This window comes from Solenopsis invicta, chromosome 6 (genome assembly GCF_016802725.1).
Source record: "Solenopsis invicta isolate M01_SB chromosome 6, UNIL_Sinv_3.0, whole genome shotgun sequence".
NCBI lineage: Eukaryota > Metazoa > Arthropoda > Insecta > Hymenoptera > Formicidae > Solenopsis > Solenopsis invicta.
The window spans coordinates 23,277,573-23,292,966 of record NC_052669.1 but is presented as its reverse complement, the minus strand read 5'-3'; the positions used below and the strand labels follow the sequence as shown (position 1 = coordinate 23,292,966).

At 38.0% G+C, this 15,394-nt stretch overlaps 3 protein-coding genes across 5 annotated transcripts; 1 reads left to right on the top strand and 2 right to left on the bottom strand.

The window, feature by feature from the left end:
• The first annotated feature begins 17 nt into the window (after positions 1–17).
• LOC105193739 (transmembrane protein 214-A) lies at positions 18–8,757 on the top strand. Its single transcript, XM_011158306.3, has 9 exons — positions 18–461; positions 1,157–1,365; positions 1,582–2,271; positions 2,402–2,612; positions 2,680–2,819; positions 6,852–6,975; positions 7,766–8,031; positions 8,124–8,275; positions 8,344–8,757. Exons 1-9 carry the CDS (start codon positions 338–340, stop codon positions 8,468–8,470), a joined length of 2,043 nt encoding a protein of 680 aa, XP_011156608.1. The 5' UTR covers positions 18–337; the 3' UTR covers positions 8,471–8,757.
• A 431-nt stretch (positions 8,758–9,188) lies between these two features.
• On the bottom strand, positions 9,189–11,792 carry LOC105193740 (putative deoxyribonuclease TATDN1). 3 transcript variants are annotated; one of them, XM_011158307.3, is made up of 5 exons: positions 11,405–11,792; positions 10,843–11,022; positions 10,178–10,571; positions 9,910–10,113; positions 9,189–9,573 (listed from the first exon to the last, which is right to left on the bottom strand). In XM_011158307.3, exons 1-5 carry the CDS (start codon positions 11,442–11,444, stop codon positions 9,468–9,470), a joined length of 924 nt encoding a protein of 307 aa, XP_011156609.1. In that variant the 5' UTR covers positions 11,445–11,792; the 3' UTR covers positions 9,189–9,467. The 3 variants fall into 3 exon arrangements, with proteins under 3 accessions (XP_011156609.1, XP_011156611.1, XP_011156610.1); XM_011158309.3 differs by having other exon boundaries at positions 11,322–11,422; XM_011158308.3 differs by lacking the exon at positions 11,405–11,792 and adding an exon at positions 11,165–11,315.
• A 1,167-nt stretch (positions 11,793–12,959) lies between these two features.
• LOC105193741 (dolichyl-diphosphooligosaccharide--protein glycosyltransferase subunit 1) lies at positions 12,960–15,238 on the bottom strand. Its single transcript, XM_011158310.3, has one exon. The coding sequence runs from the start codon at positions 15,075–15,077 to the stop codon at positions 13,254–13,256; it is 1,824 nt and encodes a 607-aa protein (XP_011156612.2). The 5' UTR covers positions 15,078–15,238; the 3' UTR covers positions 12,960–13,253.
• Between the last annotated feature and the right edge of the window lie 156 nt (positions 15,239–15,394).

Below are 15,394 nucleotides of genomic sequence, written 5' to 3'. Positions count from 1 at the left end.
ATAAGTATATTTGACTCGTGAAAGCGGCTGACGCGCAGCGGAGCGCGGAGTAATCGCGCGTTCGCCGGTGCGCGTGGCAATTGCGCGAGTGCGCACGCGCTACCACGTACCACTGTTGTGACTGACATTTCGCCAACGGGACGCTTGTGCGGCTTGTGCTCCGCTTCGGTTGCCCTGTTCTCCAGCCAACTTCAGTGCCTTTCGTGCAGCGTGCCGTCTCTCTTTCTCTTTCTCCATCTCTGTCTCTCTCGCCCTCTCTCGTTCGGTGCGTGCGTGCGCGTTCGTGTGTACGAGCGTGTGCGTTCTGTCGTTGGTCGCGTTTACAATTTTCGCTGCGATGTCGTCTGGCAGCTGGGAACTGGTCAGCAGGAAGAAGGACAGGGGCAATGACAAGTCGAACAAGCTCACGAAGGCCGAGAAGAAAAAGTTCATCGAGAATGCACCGAAAGTCGAGGATTTCTGTGAGTACTGCCTGTCGTAACCTACCCGCTTTCCATTCCGGGATGCCTAGCTTCCGCTCCAATTCCCCGAGACTCCGTCGATTTACTCCACCGACGACGTATCACCGGGAGAACGACGATACAACCTACCGAGCATTCTATCTCAATCGCGCGTGAAATGTGTAACGAGAGGGTCGCAGTACGGTACAGTAAGCGTGTGTACTTTGCGATACTCGTACATTTCACATTCCGCGATTATTTCTTTTTGCTGCAAATTACCTACTGAATTTGTCTCACGAGATAGCTCCAAGGAATACTTTATCTCAAACTCAACACTCTCTACAAACAATTCAATAATTTTGTCTTACAAATTTCTTTTCTTTGAAAAATGAAGAATACTGTAATTAGTTATAGCATTTATGTACATATATCTCTTTTTTTTAATGAACAAACATACAAATATTTACTAGAAATGTTAACGTATATGTAAGAGTTGTTAAAGAACATTTTGTACTTGTACAAGAGTAATAAAAGGTAACTTGGAAATGTTATGACTCAGTGTAAACAAGGTACTAAAAACTATGTTTACAAAGCATTAACTCAGAATTATCTTGCAAATAATTTAACTTAATTTAATTTAAAATAAGCAGCACCTTCCTTTTTTACTCCTATATCAAGAAAATTTTATATCTGACTTAGTATGTACGTAATTTCAGTGCCATTGAGCCAAGTAAAGACACTATATGACAATTTGGATGGAAACAAGGAGAACAAAAAGCCTACCAAGGCACAAGGAAAAGAGCACAAAACAAAAGAGAATGAGGAGAAGAAAAAACAACAGCAAAAACAGCAGCAGCATGTTGAAAAAAAGAAACAGGAGCCAAAGGAGAAACCTCCAAAAACTATTAAGGATGCATTGGATGCGGTAAGGTTGCTTCTAGTTTACAAGTAGAATAAATTTGGTGATATTATATTTGTCATTAATTTTATATTGAATATATTTTTATTTTTATATGTACTACATTCATTAAAAAACTATATAAATTAACTTTATTCTATTAAATTGTAATAGAACATTTGCTTAAATTTAAATTACTGCAATTGATTTGTACTACTAATTAATTCCTTATAATGCTTGCAGATTAATACAGAAGAGCTCAATGAAATCTTGGCTACCGCGCAAGTCAGATTTCCTGAGGCTCCCTTATTTTGGTTGAAGGAACTTGATGCCTTCCTCAATATCAAAATACCCATAAGCAAAGAAGATACAATATTCTCAGGAAACCCCAAGGATTACCCGTTAAGTTTAGTACCTAAGGCAATCTCTTCTATATTAGAGCGAGCGGTGGAGATGACGGGCCAACAGACCATACAAATTTTTTACGAGAACACTCTCACGGCGATGGCCACCGACATGGTCAAAGGAATCCCTGTCATTGGTCACAAAATATTTTTGCAGCTGCTAGCGCATTTGAATCCCGAAATGACCGCCGCTAACATTTCCAAGCTAATTACTATAAGGAACTCGTATGAAAATAGGAAGAATGTTGGTTTGTCTCTGTTATGGGCCTGGTCACAGGCCGGTCAGAAGAATCTGGCTGTCGGCTTGAAGATTTGGCATGAGTTAATGTCACCGATGCTCGAGACGAAGGGCTACGCCAGTTACGTCGTTCAAATCCTCAACGATCTCGTCTTCGGGCACGACAACGTCCATGATCTCAGTCTGGATCTGTACCTGAGTATCATCATGGATACCTATTCTCAAAAGTTTCAAAACATTCAACCCGCAAATCTGGGAAAAGACCTTAGCGCGAGTATCGACAAGTTGAGGGTAAGTATGCGGGCACGAGTTTCGAGCGTGCCGTCGCGTTTTAATTGATCATAAATAACGACATGTTCAACTTGGCGATACGTCTAGATAAGAACAGCAAGATCAATAAAATCATCGGTATTTCTTGCAGTCAATACTGTTTAGAAACAAGGACATTTGTTACACAAAATTGTTTGAAATGTTAATGGGAAAAGTATCGCAGAAATCAGATCCGAATTATAGGCACGAACTGATTAAGGTCCTCGCGGACTGTCTCCTCACGGAACCTCTTTGCTTCACTACCTGGAGTTCCATTTATACCAAGCATTTATATCAATCCAGTCTTCTTTTGTCGTATATCGGTAAGTATTTGCGCCTTTTTCACGCGATAAAATAGATAGAAAGATGCAAAAATTTATATTTTTACAGACACGAATTTACCTACTTTACAAACGAAGTTCAAAACTAAGCATTTCAAAGAAACCCTCGGAACTATCCAAAACAATAGTGAAAAGTGGAAGAAGGCCAAAGACGAAAATCTAGCGCTTGCATGCAAAAAAACGTCTCAGGTGAGTTCTCTCTTATATCTTTTGCACAATTTTTTTAGCATGTTAAGATAAAACGATTCAAGAAAATAAAATTCGTTTTAAAACAATTCAGATAAAATTACATATAATTATTGAAGGATGCGATTAAATAACGTATATATAATAATTATCTAAAGTGATATTGCGGTTCACCTGATAATATATAGACATGCATCATCAGATAACATATCATGTTTAAAGTGTTTTCATTTCAATACAAATATCTGTGTTAAATACGCTTATCTTTTACAGAGAGAATAAAAACATTTAACATACTTTTAAGTAATAATTACGCTGCATTAGTTTTGTTTACAAAGAGAAATTAATTTTTCCATCGTCACCTGAGATACAAAAATAACTTTGTATTTTACCTAACGGAAATTTTCTGTATGACATATTTTATTTAAATAATCTATTAATATATAAAATAAGAATCGTGCAGGAAGTCATAAAAACATATTCCGTAAGAAACCATAAAAGCTCAGACATATTGTGCAAAATTTACTGTATAATTACCGCATTTAACTAATTGTTAGATACAGTAGCGTCGTAAAACTCGAAGCGCGTGCGACATTCTTCTCTAAACAATGAGATTCCACCTTCGACAACGATCGCGTGCGCTAGGTAACAAACATAATACACACATATCGCATTTAATGTGATATATTATGCATTGTCGCGATTCCTGAGGCGGTACTGTAGTAAGCTCGTGGAAAATTTATCCGCTCCAACGCGCAGACGGACGGTCACGGGCAATTAAACTTAGAAAGCATTTCCCTCGATGTGAATGCCAAGAGATCTTGGCTGGATCGCGAGTCTCGCACTTTTCATTTCATAACTTTCGATTTGCTGCTGCAATTATATATTACAAACATAGGTTTTATATGAACATTCTCTCAAACCAATTGTTCTTTCAAGAGGCGCGGTCGCGTGTCATTTAACTAAACTTCTTACGTGATTTATCTTTTCTTCTTTTCTTTTGGAGAGAAAGAGAGAAAAGATAAACTGTGCAAGAAGTTAAACGGAACAGAACTGTTACTTTCAGATTGAACTTCTTTTCATTTTTATGAAAAGCGCATCCGCTAATACATCAAGAATATCGCATACATCCAGAGAAAAATTTTTTTGAGTAAAAAAAATTTTATTTGAATCAATGAAATTTTTGCATTGTTAAAGATAAATTTCTTTGATTTGAAGATATTTTTGAATGTTTATTTTATTAGAATTAAAGAAATAGTTTTGATATGCTATACAAATTTTTTTTAATGAAAGAAATATATTTTTAAAACAACTAAATTATTTCTTACATTTTTCTCAATACTTTCTTTGAATTAAAAAATTATTAATTAAACAAATAATTTGAACAAATAATTCATTTACTTTAAAAAGAAGCTAACAATGTCATTTCTCCAAATCAAATAAATTTTTATTTTCAAAGGTATTTTCACTTTAACTTAAACAAACCAAGTTAAAGAAACAATTTCATCAATTTAAACATGATCTCTCTCTGAGTGTAGTCTTCTAGAAAGGAGAGAAACTTAAGAAAATCATGAAGAGACCAATTTTGTCTCTACATACAGGAGATTGAACAGGATTAAAAATTTAGTTGATCCGGGAACAGTTACTTCCGTGTTTTTTTACATCCCAGCAAAATTGCCAGGTTGAGGATTTTCAAATTTGGGTTTTACTAAGAAGGGAGTAGAAACTTTTGCATAATACACAAGAAAATTAACAAATCACAGTCTTTTATTTCTTTCCTGAGGAAGAATATAAAGGATTCTGGTTGATTGATACTCTTGTGCGTTATGCAAAAAACTATGCTTCTGCCCTTATTATCACAGATTTTTTGCCTAGATAAAAAACTTAAGAAAAGTTTTAGAGAAAGAAAACATACACTGAGAAAAAAAGTTGACTAAATTTTTTAACTTCATTCAATTTCTTCTTCAAGTATTTATTTTGATATGATTTTTATGATGTTTATGTATTTAAGTAAATGTGTATGTAGTTAAGTTAAATATTAAATGCTTAAATTGAAATGAAAGTATTTTATGTATGTAAGTCAAATATAAATACTTGGTATGAAAAAAATCAAGTTGAAAACTTTACTCAACTTTACACAAATTTGTTCAGTATAGAAATTTATATTATTTTTATCCTCCCCCAAAAAGTCCCTCGTAATAATAACAATTAATAAAATCCAAATTTGGAGGAACTTCCCTGATAATTTTGTAATGAGAAAATGGAGCTCAGTGCAGTAAATTTCGCGATCGAGAATCTGTAGCTATTTTTTATTTTTCCTTTAAAAAAAATTGAATAAAAATTCATGTATATACTAACGATCTCAAATAAATAGAGCAAGTGATCGTTTACGCAAAAAAAAGATAATAAATAAAACTAAGCGGATTATTCTCGGGTTAAACGGAATTTAAATCGGGCAAGGTCGGTCAGGTCCCTTATCAATGAAGCACGATAAAAGGCGTTGATCAGTCGTATCTGATTCGCCTCGTGTAACAACGCCATTGTAGATTAAGCTCGCAATTGCGCGCGTCGCAGTCTCCGCCGACGCGCGACATTCTACGCAGCGCGCAGTCGTTCCCGGATCACGCGCATGTACGTATTTATCAACGCAGCAAACACAAAACCGTGTAAAATTCGTTACTATAATACCCACAGAGTTTCATACGATCGGAGCCATTGCAGTAGAAATTCGAATTTCTTTTCTTCCCTGCGTTTATCGCGCGTCCCTCCTCGCCCTTTCTCAATTTATCTCAACGTTGATGCGAGAAGACGCGTCGCTCCGTTTGGCGCCTCTGTGAAGAGGACCGAGCGACGACTTCTCCAAATCGATCCTGTGATCCCGGCAGAGAGAAGCGGTAAACAAAACTGTCAATTCTAATCGGTAGAAAAGGATTAATGTACCGACTCCCTCGCGCTCAATCGCATACGGCCTCTACTTTCGTCTTCGCGGTCATCGAACGGCGGAGTCTGTGCTCTTCTGAAACCCAGATCTCTTAACCGCGTGAGACAGCAAAGCGCTACGAGAGAAAGAAAAAAGAAGAAGAAAAAGGGGGAGAGGCAGTCCGAAGGTGGTGGTCTCGCGAGAGAGATTCGCGTCGCGAAATCGGACGCGCGCACGGTGAAATTCCTAACGGATTTCGTGGAAGCAGCCGGCGGCAGCTGGGACACCGCTCCGTTCCAGCCTCGCGGTGGCAGGCACGATCAACGCCACGCAGTAAAGTGGCGCGGAACGGAGTGACGTCTCAGGTTAAGGTAGCCAGTCAGCGTTTTCGGGAGCGTACGCGACTATTGATCGGCACGCCGCGTCCCCCGTCGCCCTCCTCTCGCCATCAACGTCACGCGCGACGCGATCGACAGAAAAGCGACATTGGCACCGCTCGCCCTCGTTCTTTTTTTTTCGATCCTCTCGAAGCACGGGACGCACGGAGTGAACACGTCCGGGTAAACGCTTTCTCGGCTTCCTCCTACATTTTCTGCAGGTAAGAGGAAAAATTCCGCGCGTGGTTCCGTCGTACGTGAGTATGTGTATGTGTGTGTGTGTGTATATATCTGTATGTGTTTGGTGTGCATGTACGTTGCGTGTGATCTCCGTCGACGCGAAGGTGATCTCGCGGGAAAATTATTCTCCGGCGCCTGTTTAGCGATGACGAGGCGATTTCCATTCATGTGTCATCAATCGCCGCAGATGCGTATCACAGTTTAATTGTATTTGCACGCATTCATCTCTTAAAGTCCTAGCTACCGAGACGAGGTGTGCAAAATATTCGGTCCGATTGTCACGCGGAACACGTCTCAGAACCGTGATCGGCTCGTTGATGCGTTTGTTTGACACTCTGATTAGAGTTTGCTCGCGTGGCAGAGAAACGCAGAGCCGGAACGCGATAAGTTTAATTGAACGGACATGCAGAGATTTCCAATTTGAGCGATTATCTTTCAAAAGATAGAGTGGTGAAGTCGCTGAGATAAAGTGTGTCTTACGTTGCTTGTTTTTTTCAGACACTACTGAAGAAAATGACATCCTCCCGTCGCGGCTTTCCATGGAGATCTGCCAGTCTCTTTTTGCTGCTGCTGATCGGTGCTATTGTAGCGTACGACACACAGAAGCATGGCTCCTTTGAAGGTAAGAGATTTCTGCGAACAGTGATGCTAATCATTCTGTTCGTTTTTCACCTCATCAGCTTGTCATCCTCATCGTTTCATGTCTTCTTCAATTCTCTTAACCCTCCAGAGTTGACATCTGTAAAGCTGATGTTAGACTATACACTGGAGATTCAAGATTATAAATTGAAGATTAAAATTTGATTAAATATAATAGGCACTGAGATCTGCAGTCAAATAATAGTATTCTATGCTTAATTGTGTCATTCATATTATTTGTTTTAATCTCGCTTATGTATTTTAAATTATTTTGTTTTTATTGATTGATTGAACTCTTATCTTTAATTTACAATTTTCAATCTGTGCATAGACTAACAATTATTGATGTCTGGTTCTGTGAGATCTATTTATTTTATGTTAACTAAAAAGTATTAATTAATTTTACAAGAAACCATAACATTACATTTGATAAAAAGAAATTATTGCCAAATTTATTTTAATAACAATAATTTGAGTTTTATAATTAATGGTAGGTCTAATAGACCCATCATTGGTTTTGGAAGATTAATTTTGTTTATTATATTTCAATCATAATACAATTTTAGCATAAGTTTGTTCAGGGATAATCACATTATCCTATCATCCTTGTGTTCACAGCTCATCAAGTAGTAATGGTTCATTGACAACGCATCCATTGCTATCATAAACATCACGCTCATCAATCTCTCTATCTCATTAATCACTCTTCTAAAATGTGTGACGATACAAATTGAGCTTTTTACCTTGTTACATTGGCATTTTATGTATTATAGCGTCCCAAGTTGGAAAGTTCTTGAAAACTAGTGGAATATTGAAACATGTAGAAAAGGCATGGACTACTCTAAAGTTCTATTGGTCTGCAGGACACAAAGCAATTAAGGATAGCTCACCGGAATATTACAAAGCCGTTGTAGACTTGTGTACACCATACATTAAATTAGCTGGCGATTTTGGCTTGTGGACAAGAAATTATTCAATTAAAATGTACAAAAATATCGCAATATATGTCGAAACAAATGTACCTATACTTCTGAATACAGTAAGTACAATGTAATGAAAACTTTAAATATTTGTATGTAACAATTCTTTGTATAAAGGAATACACCTAATAATAATTTTTTTTTAATACAGATTGAACATTATGCTCCAGGAATCTTAGAGCAAATTAAATCTCGAAGTCTTCAAGGACTGGAGTTTGTGAAAGTTTCTTTCATTTTCCTTGGAGAGAAAGTTGTTGAACATTCCACCGCGTCGATACAATGGCTGGAGAAGAACGTCTTCGTGTAAGTATACCTCATATATTATGTAGAAGCTGTCTGATCGAGTATCTGACCATGACCTTCTTTTTCAGGGGCAAGCTTAGCCCGGATAATCTCCGTAATTACGCCATATGGGCTTTTGACACGACGCAATCGTACGCCGCCCAGACGTACGACTGGGTGTACGAGAAAGTACAGACTCTTTCCAAAGTGCCATGAATAAAATTCAATGGTTTGTTGTCTGAATAATCATTGCGTCGATGACGAAAATCTTCACGCCTCTCCACATGCAACTCAGCATTTATTATTTATGACACGGAAGCATTACATATATATATACATGTTTTTGAAGATCACGAATGCGTCGGCCATTTTACCTGTGATATCTCGAAGAGAAAATCTATATCTTACTTTTTGGTTGGTCCTGACGAAGAAAACTTTGCGATCTTCTAAATAAACTAAAACAATTGTGGACATTTTTTATTAAGATAAACATTTTTTTGTCACTTTTTTTGAAATTATTATTAAGTAATATATGTACATCTTCGTACACATATTAGGTATACGCAAATCGTCGAAAATGCGATCTTTAGTATTTTGTATTTTCATTTATAATTTTGAGGATTTTGATTGAATATATATTCGATTATATTGAATGATCGAATTAATAAAATTTTTTCATAACAGTTTTTGTTGTAGATGTAGTAAAAGATGTAGTAAGAGGAGGATCTCTAGTACAGATAGAAAAAAAAGATTTAAGGAAAAGACACTTTGGAAAAATGGGTCAGAGTAATAACGGCAACAGTGATATTTTTAAGAATAGCAGAATAATATTAATAAATATATCGCAATATTATATAATAATAATGAAATGATGGTAATAATAGCGATGAAATGCAATAGATAAATATGAGATATGATAATAATATAATTTTAACAAGAATATATTAAAGTTTTACATGGGAAGAGAGATCTGTGTGGATAGTGACATTGGCCACTTCCATAAAGCCACGTATGTAAAAATGAGTGTCTTCATTTCCTCCCTTCAATAGAGTTTCAGCAGCGTGTCTTATTCTTTTCATTTCTCCGTTCTATTCCGCGCGCACACGTTCACAGCTTTTATCCCTGATAAAAAGCGTCCATTAATTTCATGAATGCGTGTTTCATCAACGCACTCCAAGTTCGCTTATTTTTTGCAGCGTTGAATACTTGCACACTATAATTCGTACGGGAAAAAGAGCTTCATTGTATTCTTATAAATTTGATTGCACAGGTACTCCTCCTCTTCGTCTCTGATCCGTGCTAGGACTTCCAATATTTGACTGCAAGTAGAAAGATCGTGTGTACTGTTTAAAAATATCTTATTTCGTACTTTTAAACAAGGACCGTACATTTACAAAAAAAAAGATTAAATGGCTAAATTGTTAAACTTTAAATTTCTTCAGATCAAGTTATGCATTTAAATTAATTATACACATAAATACTGTAATATTGAAATACAAGTATTTTATGTATTAAATTTAAAAAAAAATTGTTGACTAAATTTTTCAACTTGAATACATAAAATATTTGAATTTCAAATTCAAATAAAATTTAGTCAACTTTTTTGTGCATGTAATTCTTATTTTGCAACCTGTAAAAAGAAGAAAAGTGCTCACACTATTGTGCAGGGTTCATTTCGTCCTTTCACCATCTGATCCGCTTGCCACTTTTCTTTCTTCACAGACGGAAAGTGCGTAATAACATCATTCGCGGACGCGTGCGTCGGCCTAATCTCGCACCACGGGCAATCGGTCTCTATCATGAGCCTATCCGAGGGAATGGTAGTGATCGCGAAAAGATTTTCTTCTGTTTTTAATGAGCTGAAACACGAAACGAGATTATTAGGGATCATTCTTCTTTTCTGAGAATCGTACATAGTCTTACCATCCATTGACGCCGATGTACAAGCCTAATTGTAATATGGAATTTGCATCCTCCGGATTGCCATCGAAGGAGTGCACGACGCCCGGCGTCAATTCGTTTTTGTGCTTCCTCAGGATTCGTACAAAGTCGTCGCTGGCGTTGCGGCAGTGTAGGAACATTGGTAGCTTTAACGTCGAGCACAACGACAATTGCAACTCAAAATACTTCTTCTGGATCTCCTTAGGACAGAAATTCAGCCTGTCGTAGTCCAAGCCCATCTCGCCGATCGCGACAATCTTGTCCTTGTTATGTAACGCCAGGTCTGACAGCGACTTGAGGTACTCCTCTGGATTGCTGCATTCCTCGAATTCATTGCAACGCGTCGGATGGCAACCGACTGTCGAATACAGCCTGTCTGCAATTCATTGATAGTTGAATGACTTGTTCACGAAATTTAAATTAAATTAGCAAGGTGAGTTAAAAATAATTAAAATTAATAAAAATTTACAAATGTTAAGATATTTAATGTCCAATCTCATAATATCTATTTCCATCAATGTGGATTAATTTTGATTTCAATTTACTTTTCATCTTTTTTGAATTTTAAGAATTAGAAAAAATAAAAAGTAACAAAGTTAAGCTGAAATTAATCTAGAATGATAGAAATAGACATTAAAGATACTTGCCATCGGTTCTCGCTATTTCGAGAGCCTTCTTGCTATCTTCTACGTTGCCAGCCGTAATGATGATCTTTGAGAGATTGTTCTTCCAACTCCGCTCTAAAACCTTGTCTAAATCCGGCTGGTGCTTCTGGGACCCGTGATAAATCCCTTGGTACATGGAATCCGTTAAATTGGCTCCAATGTCTACAACAATTGGAGCACAGTAAAGAGGAGTAGTTTTCTCTGCATTTCATACAAAATCGTTCACATAAATACAACTTATTCTGTACGTTAACTACTTGAAGTATTAATGTTATTAATTACTGATACACAAAAAATTGCGTACGATGTTGAAACGTCTAACGCGTCTTGCAAGATACTTGAAGATTCCGCGAAGGAACTCGGAATCTTCAGGAAAGGGCAAGGATCGCAAGTTCCACCGAGATGGACAGAAAGGGATTTTGTCGAGTTAAAAAAAGGAGCTAGTCTCACGTTGCTATAACCTTATATCGCGAGACAGCAATGATGGAGAAGCGTAAATCATCGAGAGGCCACCAAATGAGCACGAAGGAGTGGTTGCGTTTACCTATGAATTTCCGCAAATTGGACATTCTAGCTGCGAGCATGAAATGCGTTCCTAGGCAAGAGAGGGTCGTTCGTGCGAATATCCGACCGAGGATAGACAGAGAGGTTAGCTAGCAGGTGTCCGTTTTCGACCGGCCCGGCTGAATCGACACATGGATGGAGGACTGACGTTGCGCCTTCATGCGCAGTGGTGATCGTCTCGACGCTATCCTCATTACCACACGCCATCGATCAGCCCATGTAACAACCGCTAGTCTAACTGCTGAACCCTGATCTTAGATATACGTTTAAAAATAAATATACAGACACGCACGATTAGAATAACAGAAGGGGAACTGATGTATAGATGGAATCTGTAGCTGCACTTAAAACTTATGCAACTTTTTGCTGTATAATTCTTTTTTCCATACAATGTAATATCATAGTTATATAAATTATAATACATAATGATGAACATCATATTATAACTTCCATATTATATATATAAAAAAAAAATTAAATAGTTAACAATAATTTTTAAGCTATGTTACTTTTCAAAACATTACTAAAAATATAAAAATTTTATAAATTGTTTTATTATTATATTTGAATATCTGTATAAAATTTGATCACGATTCTTTTATTGGTTTAAAAGTTATTTAATTTTTTGTTTACTCTTGATTCTTAAGTAAAATCGCGTTTTGTAACTCCTATTTACAAAAAAATTTTATAATTACAAATTTTTTACATGTACTAAAAGTCTAATAAATATTCGTGCCAATTTTATTTGGATCTATTCAAGTACTTGTTTAAAAATTATTTATCTCAAAATGTAATCATTTTCACTGCATGTGTTATTATGAAGTAAATATTTTGTTATTTTATTCTCCGTAGCTGATTTCAAAGCTAAAATTTAGATATTCACGATCAAAATTATTTGTTATTGATTAGGAAAAAAAATAAACCTAAAAAAACTTGCATTTTCTAAATTTTGATAGCTTTTAACTGGTATTGTATAGCCAATACATCTTTAATAGATAACTTCAATTTTGAAAAGGTCATTGTCTTAATTTGAGAACACCTAATTTTTTTTTGCATAAACGATCATCTGTTCTATAATTTATTTGAGATCATTATGTACTTTCTAAATTCTTTAGAGTAGAATTTCACTCTAAAAAGTAAAAACTGAATATAAAATATAAATTTATAATAAATGAATTTATACTCAATATTTTTTTCTAAAGAGAAAAATGAAAAAAATTGATGTGAATTTTTGATCAGTAATAAAAATTATTAAATTTAATTTTCTCATTGCTAAGATGTAAAAAAACTCCACTATTCCTGGAATATTGAGGTATGAAAGATATTACTAACATTTCTTTAAATTATGTACAATTTGTAATACATGTATACATATAAACTGTAACGTTTGATAAATACGTTACAAGTTGCTACTATGAATTTTTTCAAGCTGTGCAAAAATTTAACTGCACTTGACTTCATTAAGCTTAAATATCATTTACACATATATTGTTTTTGTAAAAAATGTTATAGATTATATAAAGTAATATCATCGCTTATTTTTCACAATTTTTTTATTTGAGTACAACATTTGTTGAAGATATAACAGAGAAAATATAACAAAAACATTTTCGTTTGTTTCCTTTTCTCTATCTATATTATAAATCTTAATTTAAAAATCTTAATCTATATAGATAAGAGTTTCCTCGTGACTCGATGCGCGCTTATGAAAGTATGGAATTCTTCTTTTTACTCGCGAATGGAATATTAACAGATGCGAGGTTCATTACTGTATATTGCAAATGCACCATCGTTGCTCTCAAAGTCCTAGATTCGTACGCGGGGCGCGATTACCGGAGCGATTTGACAATCGTGTTGATCTTTTCGATGCAGTCCTCCTTTTTCCTGGAGATTGTCATTTCCATGTCAATGAACTGCTGACGGCTGATCTTGCCTGGGATTAATTTCTCCAAGTACAACGATTGCAGCTGGCCGTACACCTCCTTCAGGTAACGATCGCATTTCTGCAGCTCCTGGATACGATCGTACACGTCACTAGACTCGCCCTTTATCTTCTGCGCAATCTCGTTGAGCGAGTTATTCGCCGCCTTGTAATCCTGATTGATGCTCTTTATTGCGGACTGGAAACCGTTCGTGTCCTTGGACACCTTCAGACTCGCCAGCTGCTCCTCCAGATTGTAGTAGGTCGCAATTCTGCGGTCTTGAGCAGCGAGTATTTTCTCGCACTGCCCGGCGATTCTCAGCTTACTCTCCGACGCCTCGTCCTTGTCAATGGAGAAGTCGCATCTCACGTAAACTATGACCGCCAGGAACATCAGCCATAATGCCAGCACGATCATTAGTGGCTCCTGCAGCATCAGCAAACGTGGGAACGTGTACCTCAGTCTAAAGTTCTGGATATGATTCTCCACCAAATTGGTCTTAGTCATGGATATCACCGGCCGTCCAGCGATGTCAAGATACGTGTAGTGCCAGGATTGTGGCAGAGGGGTGACAGGATACGGCAGCTCCAGCTCTGTGTTCCGTGCACCCTCCGGCAGGATAATCTTCAGGACCATCTCGTCCACGACCATGTCGTCAAAGACATGATCCAGTAGTCTCATTTCCAGAGCGAACTCATCCCCTGAGTGAAAGAGGTACTCGTAGCTGGGTACGTTGTATCCAATCGTGTAACGAGTTTTCCAGCCGCCAAACAAAGGAAACCTCGGTCGCAGATTCAGCTCCACCGAGTCCTTCTTGATGCGAGTGTGCGACGTGGAGATGTTACCGATTTCGTCACGATAATAAATATCGGAGGCTGCTGCAGGCAAGATAGTATCGAAGCTCTGGATGCTGGACTGGCCAGACTTGGACTCTCGGGCGTACTCGTAACGCGAGAAGGAGCCCTTCAACAGTGCTCCGGTATGCAGGAGATCAATGTGCTCCTCAATGGCAATGTTACCCCAGTGAGAGATCTCGATGATTCTCTCGAGCCTCGTTACTGTAAGGAACTTGTTGTTATTCTCGAAATGCACCGTCAATTCCTCATAAGCGAATGGTGGCTGCGTCTCATATGGTCCATAAGCCAACATTGAACCAGTCTGGGAGACTGGCTTGATCTTGGTGTAACTCTCAAGATTGCGGGTAGGCAACGCCACGTAGGTGGTCTGTTTGGTGACAGTGTAGGGCAGACAGACATACACGTTCCCCGTGTATCTGACAAGTTGCTTCTCCTGCTGGGTGATCTGCTTGGGATGCGGCATCAATTCATGCGTGAATATCGTCTCGAGCTCGATGGTGAGGGTGCGACGGGGTGCCAGATGATTGCCGAGATCGACGGAGTAGAAGACCCTGTTGGGATATGCTGACACCGTGGTCTGCGTCACCTTCAATTCCAACTTACCGGGCTCCACGCGCGCCGCCACGTAACTGACGGATCGGCTCTGGGTGTCGTCCAGGCAGAAGAGGAAGTTCGGTACGCCGCGATCCTTACCGCTGTTGTCCAGCACCACCCGAGTGGTGATCTTGGTCAGCTGAGACTGCAGGTCGATGTGCCGCTCAACATTTCTGACAACCAGATCCGCATCCACGAGGTGGGCCGCGAAGCAGCCACTATGCGTGCCCAGATAGAGCAAGAGAGCGCAAATCAACGCGCCCGCGGAAACGCGAGACATCGTCGAAAAAGATTAAGACCTAGGCACCGACAGCAACGTTGTGCGTAGCGAATCTCTGTCCCCGATGGGACGAAGCACCAATCTGATATGTTATCCACTCGCCGGTATGCGGCGACACGGTTAGCACATAACAAATACGTGGCGTTCGTCTATGGCGCCGGCCAGTCGCGCGCATGTCAATAGGCCTGTTCTTTTTAGCTGAACTTCTTGCATAGTTTATCCATCTTCTCTCTTTGAACTGATCATCCCAATCCAATTTTTTATTTATTTCAATTAAACATATTATTTCATTATAAATTAAGAAAAGTATCACATAT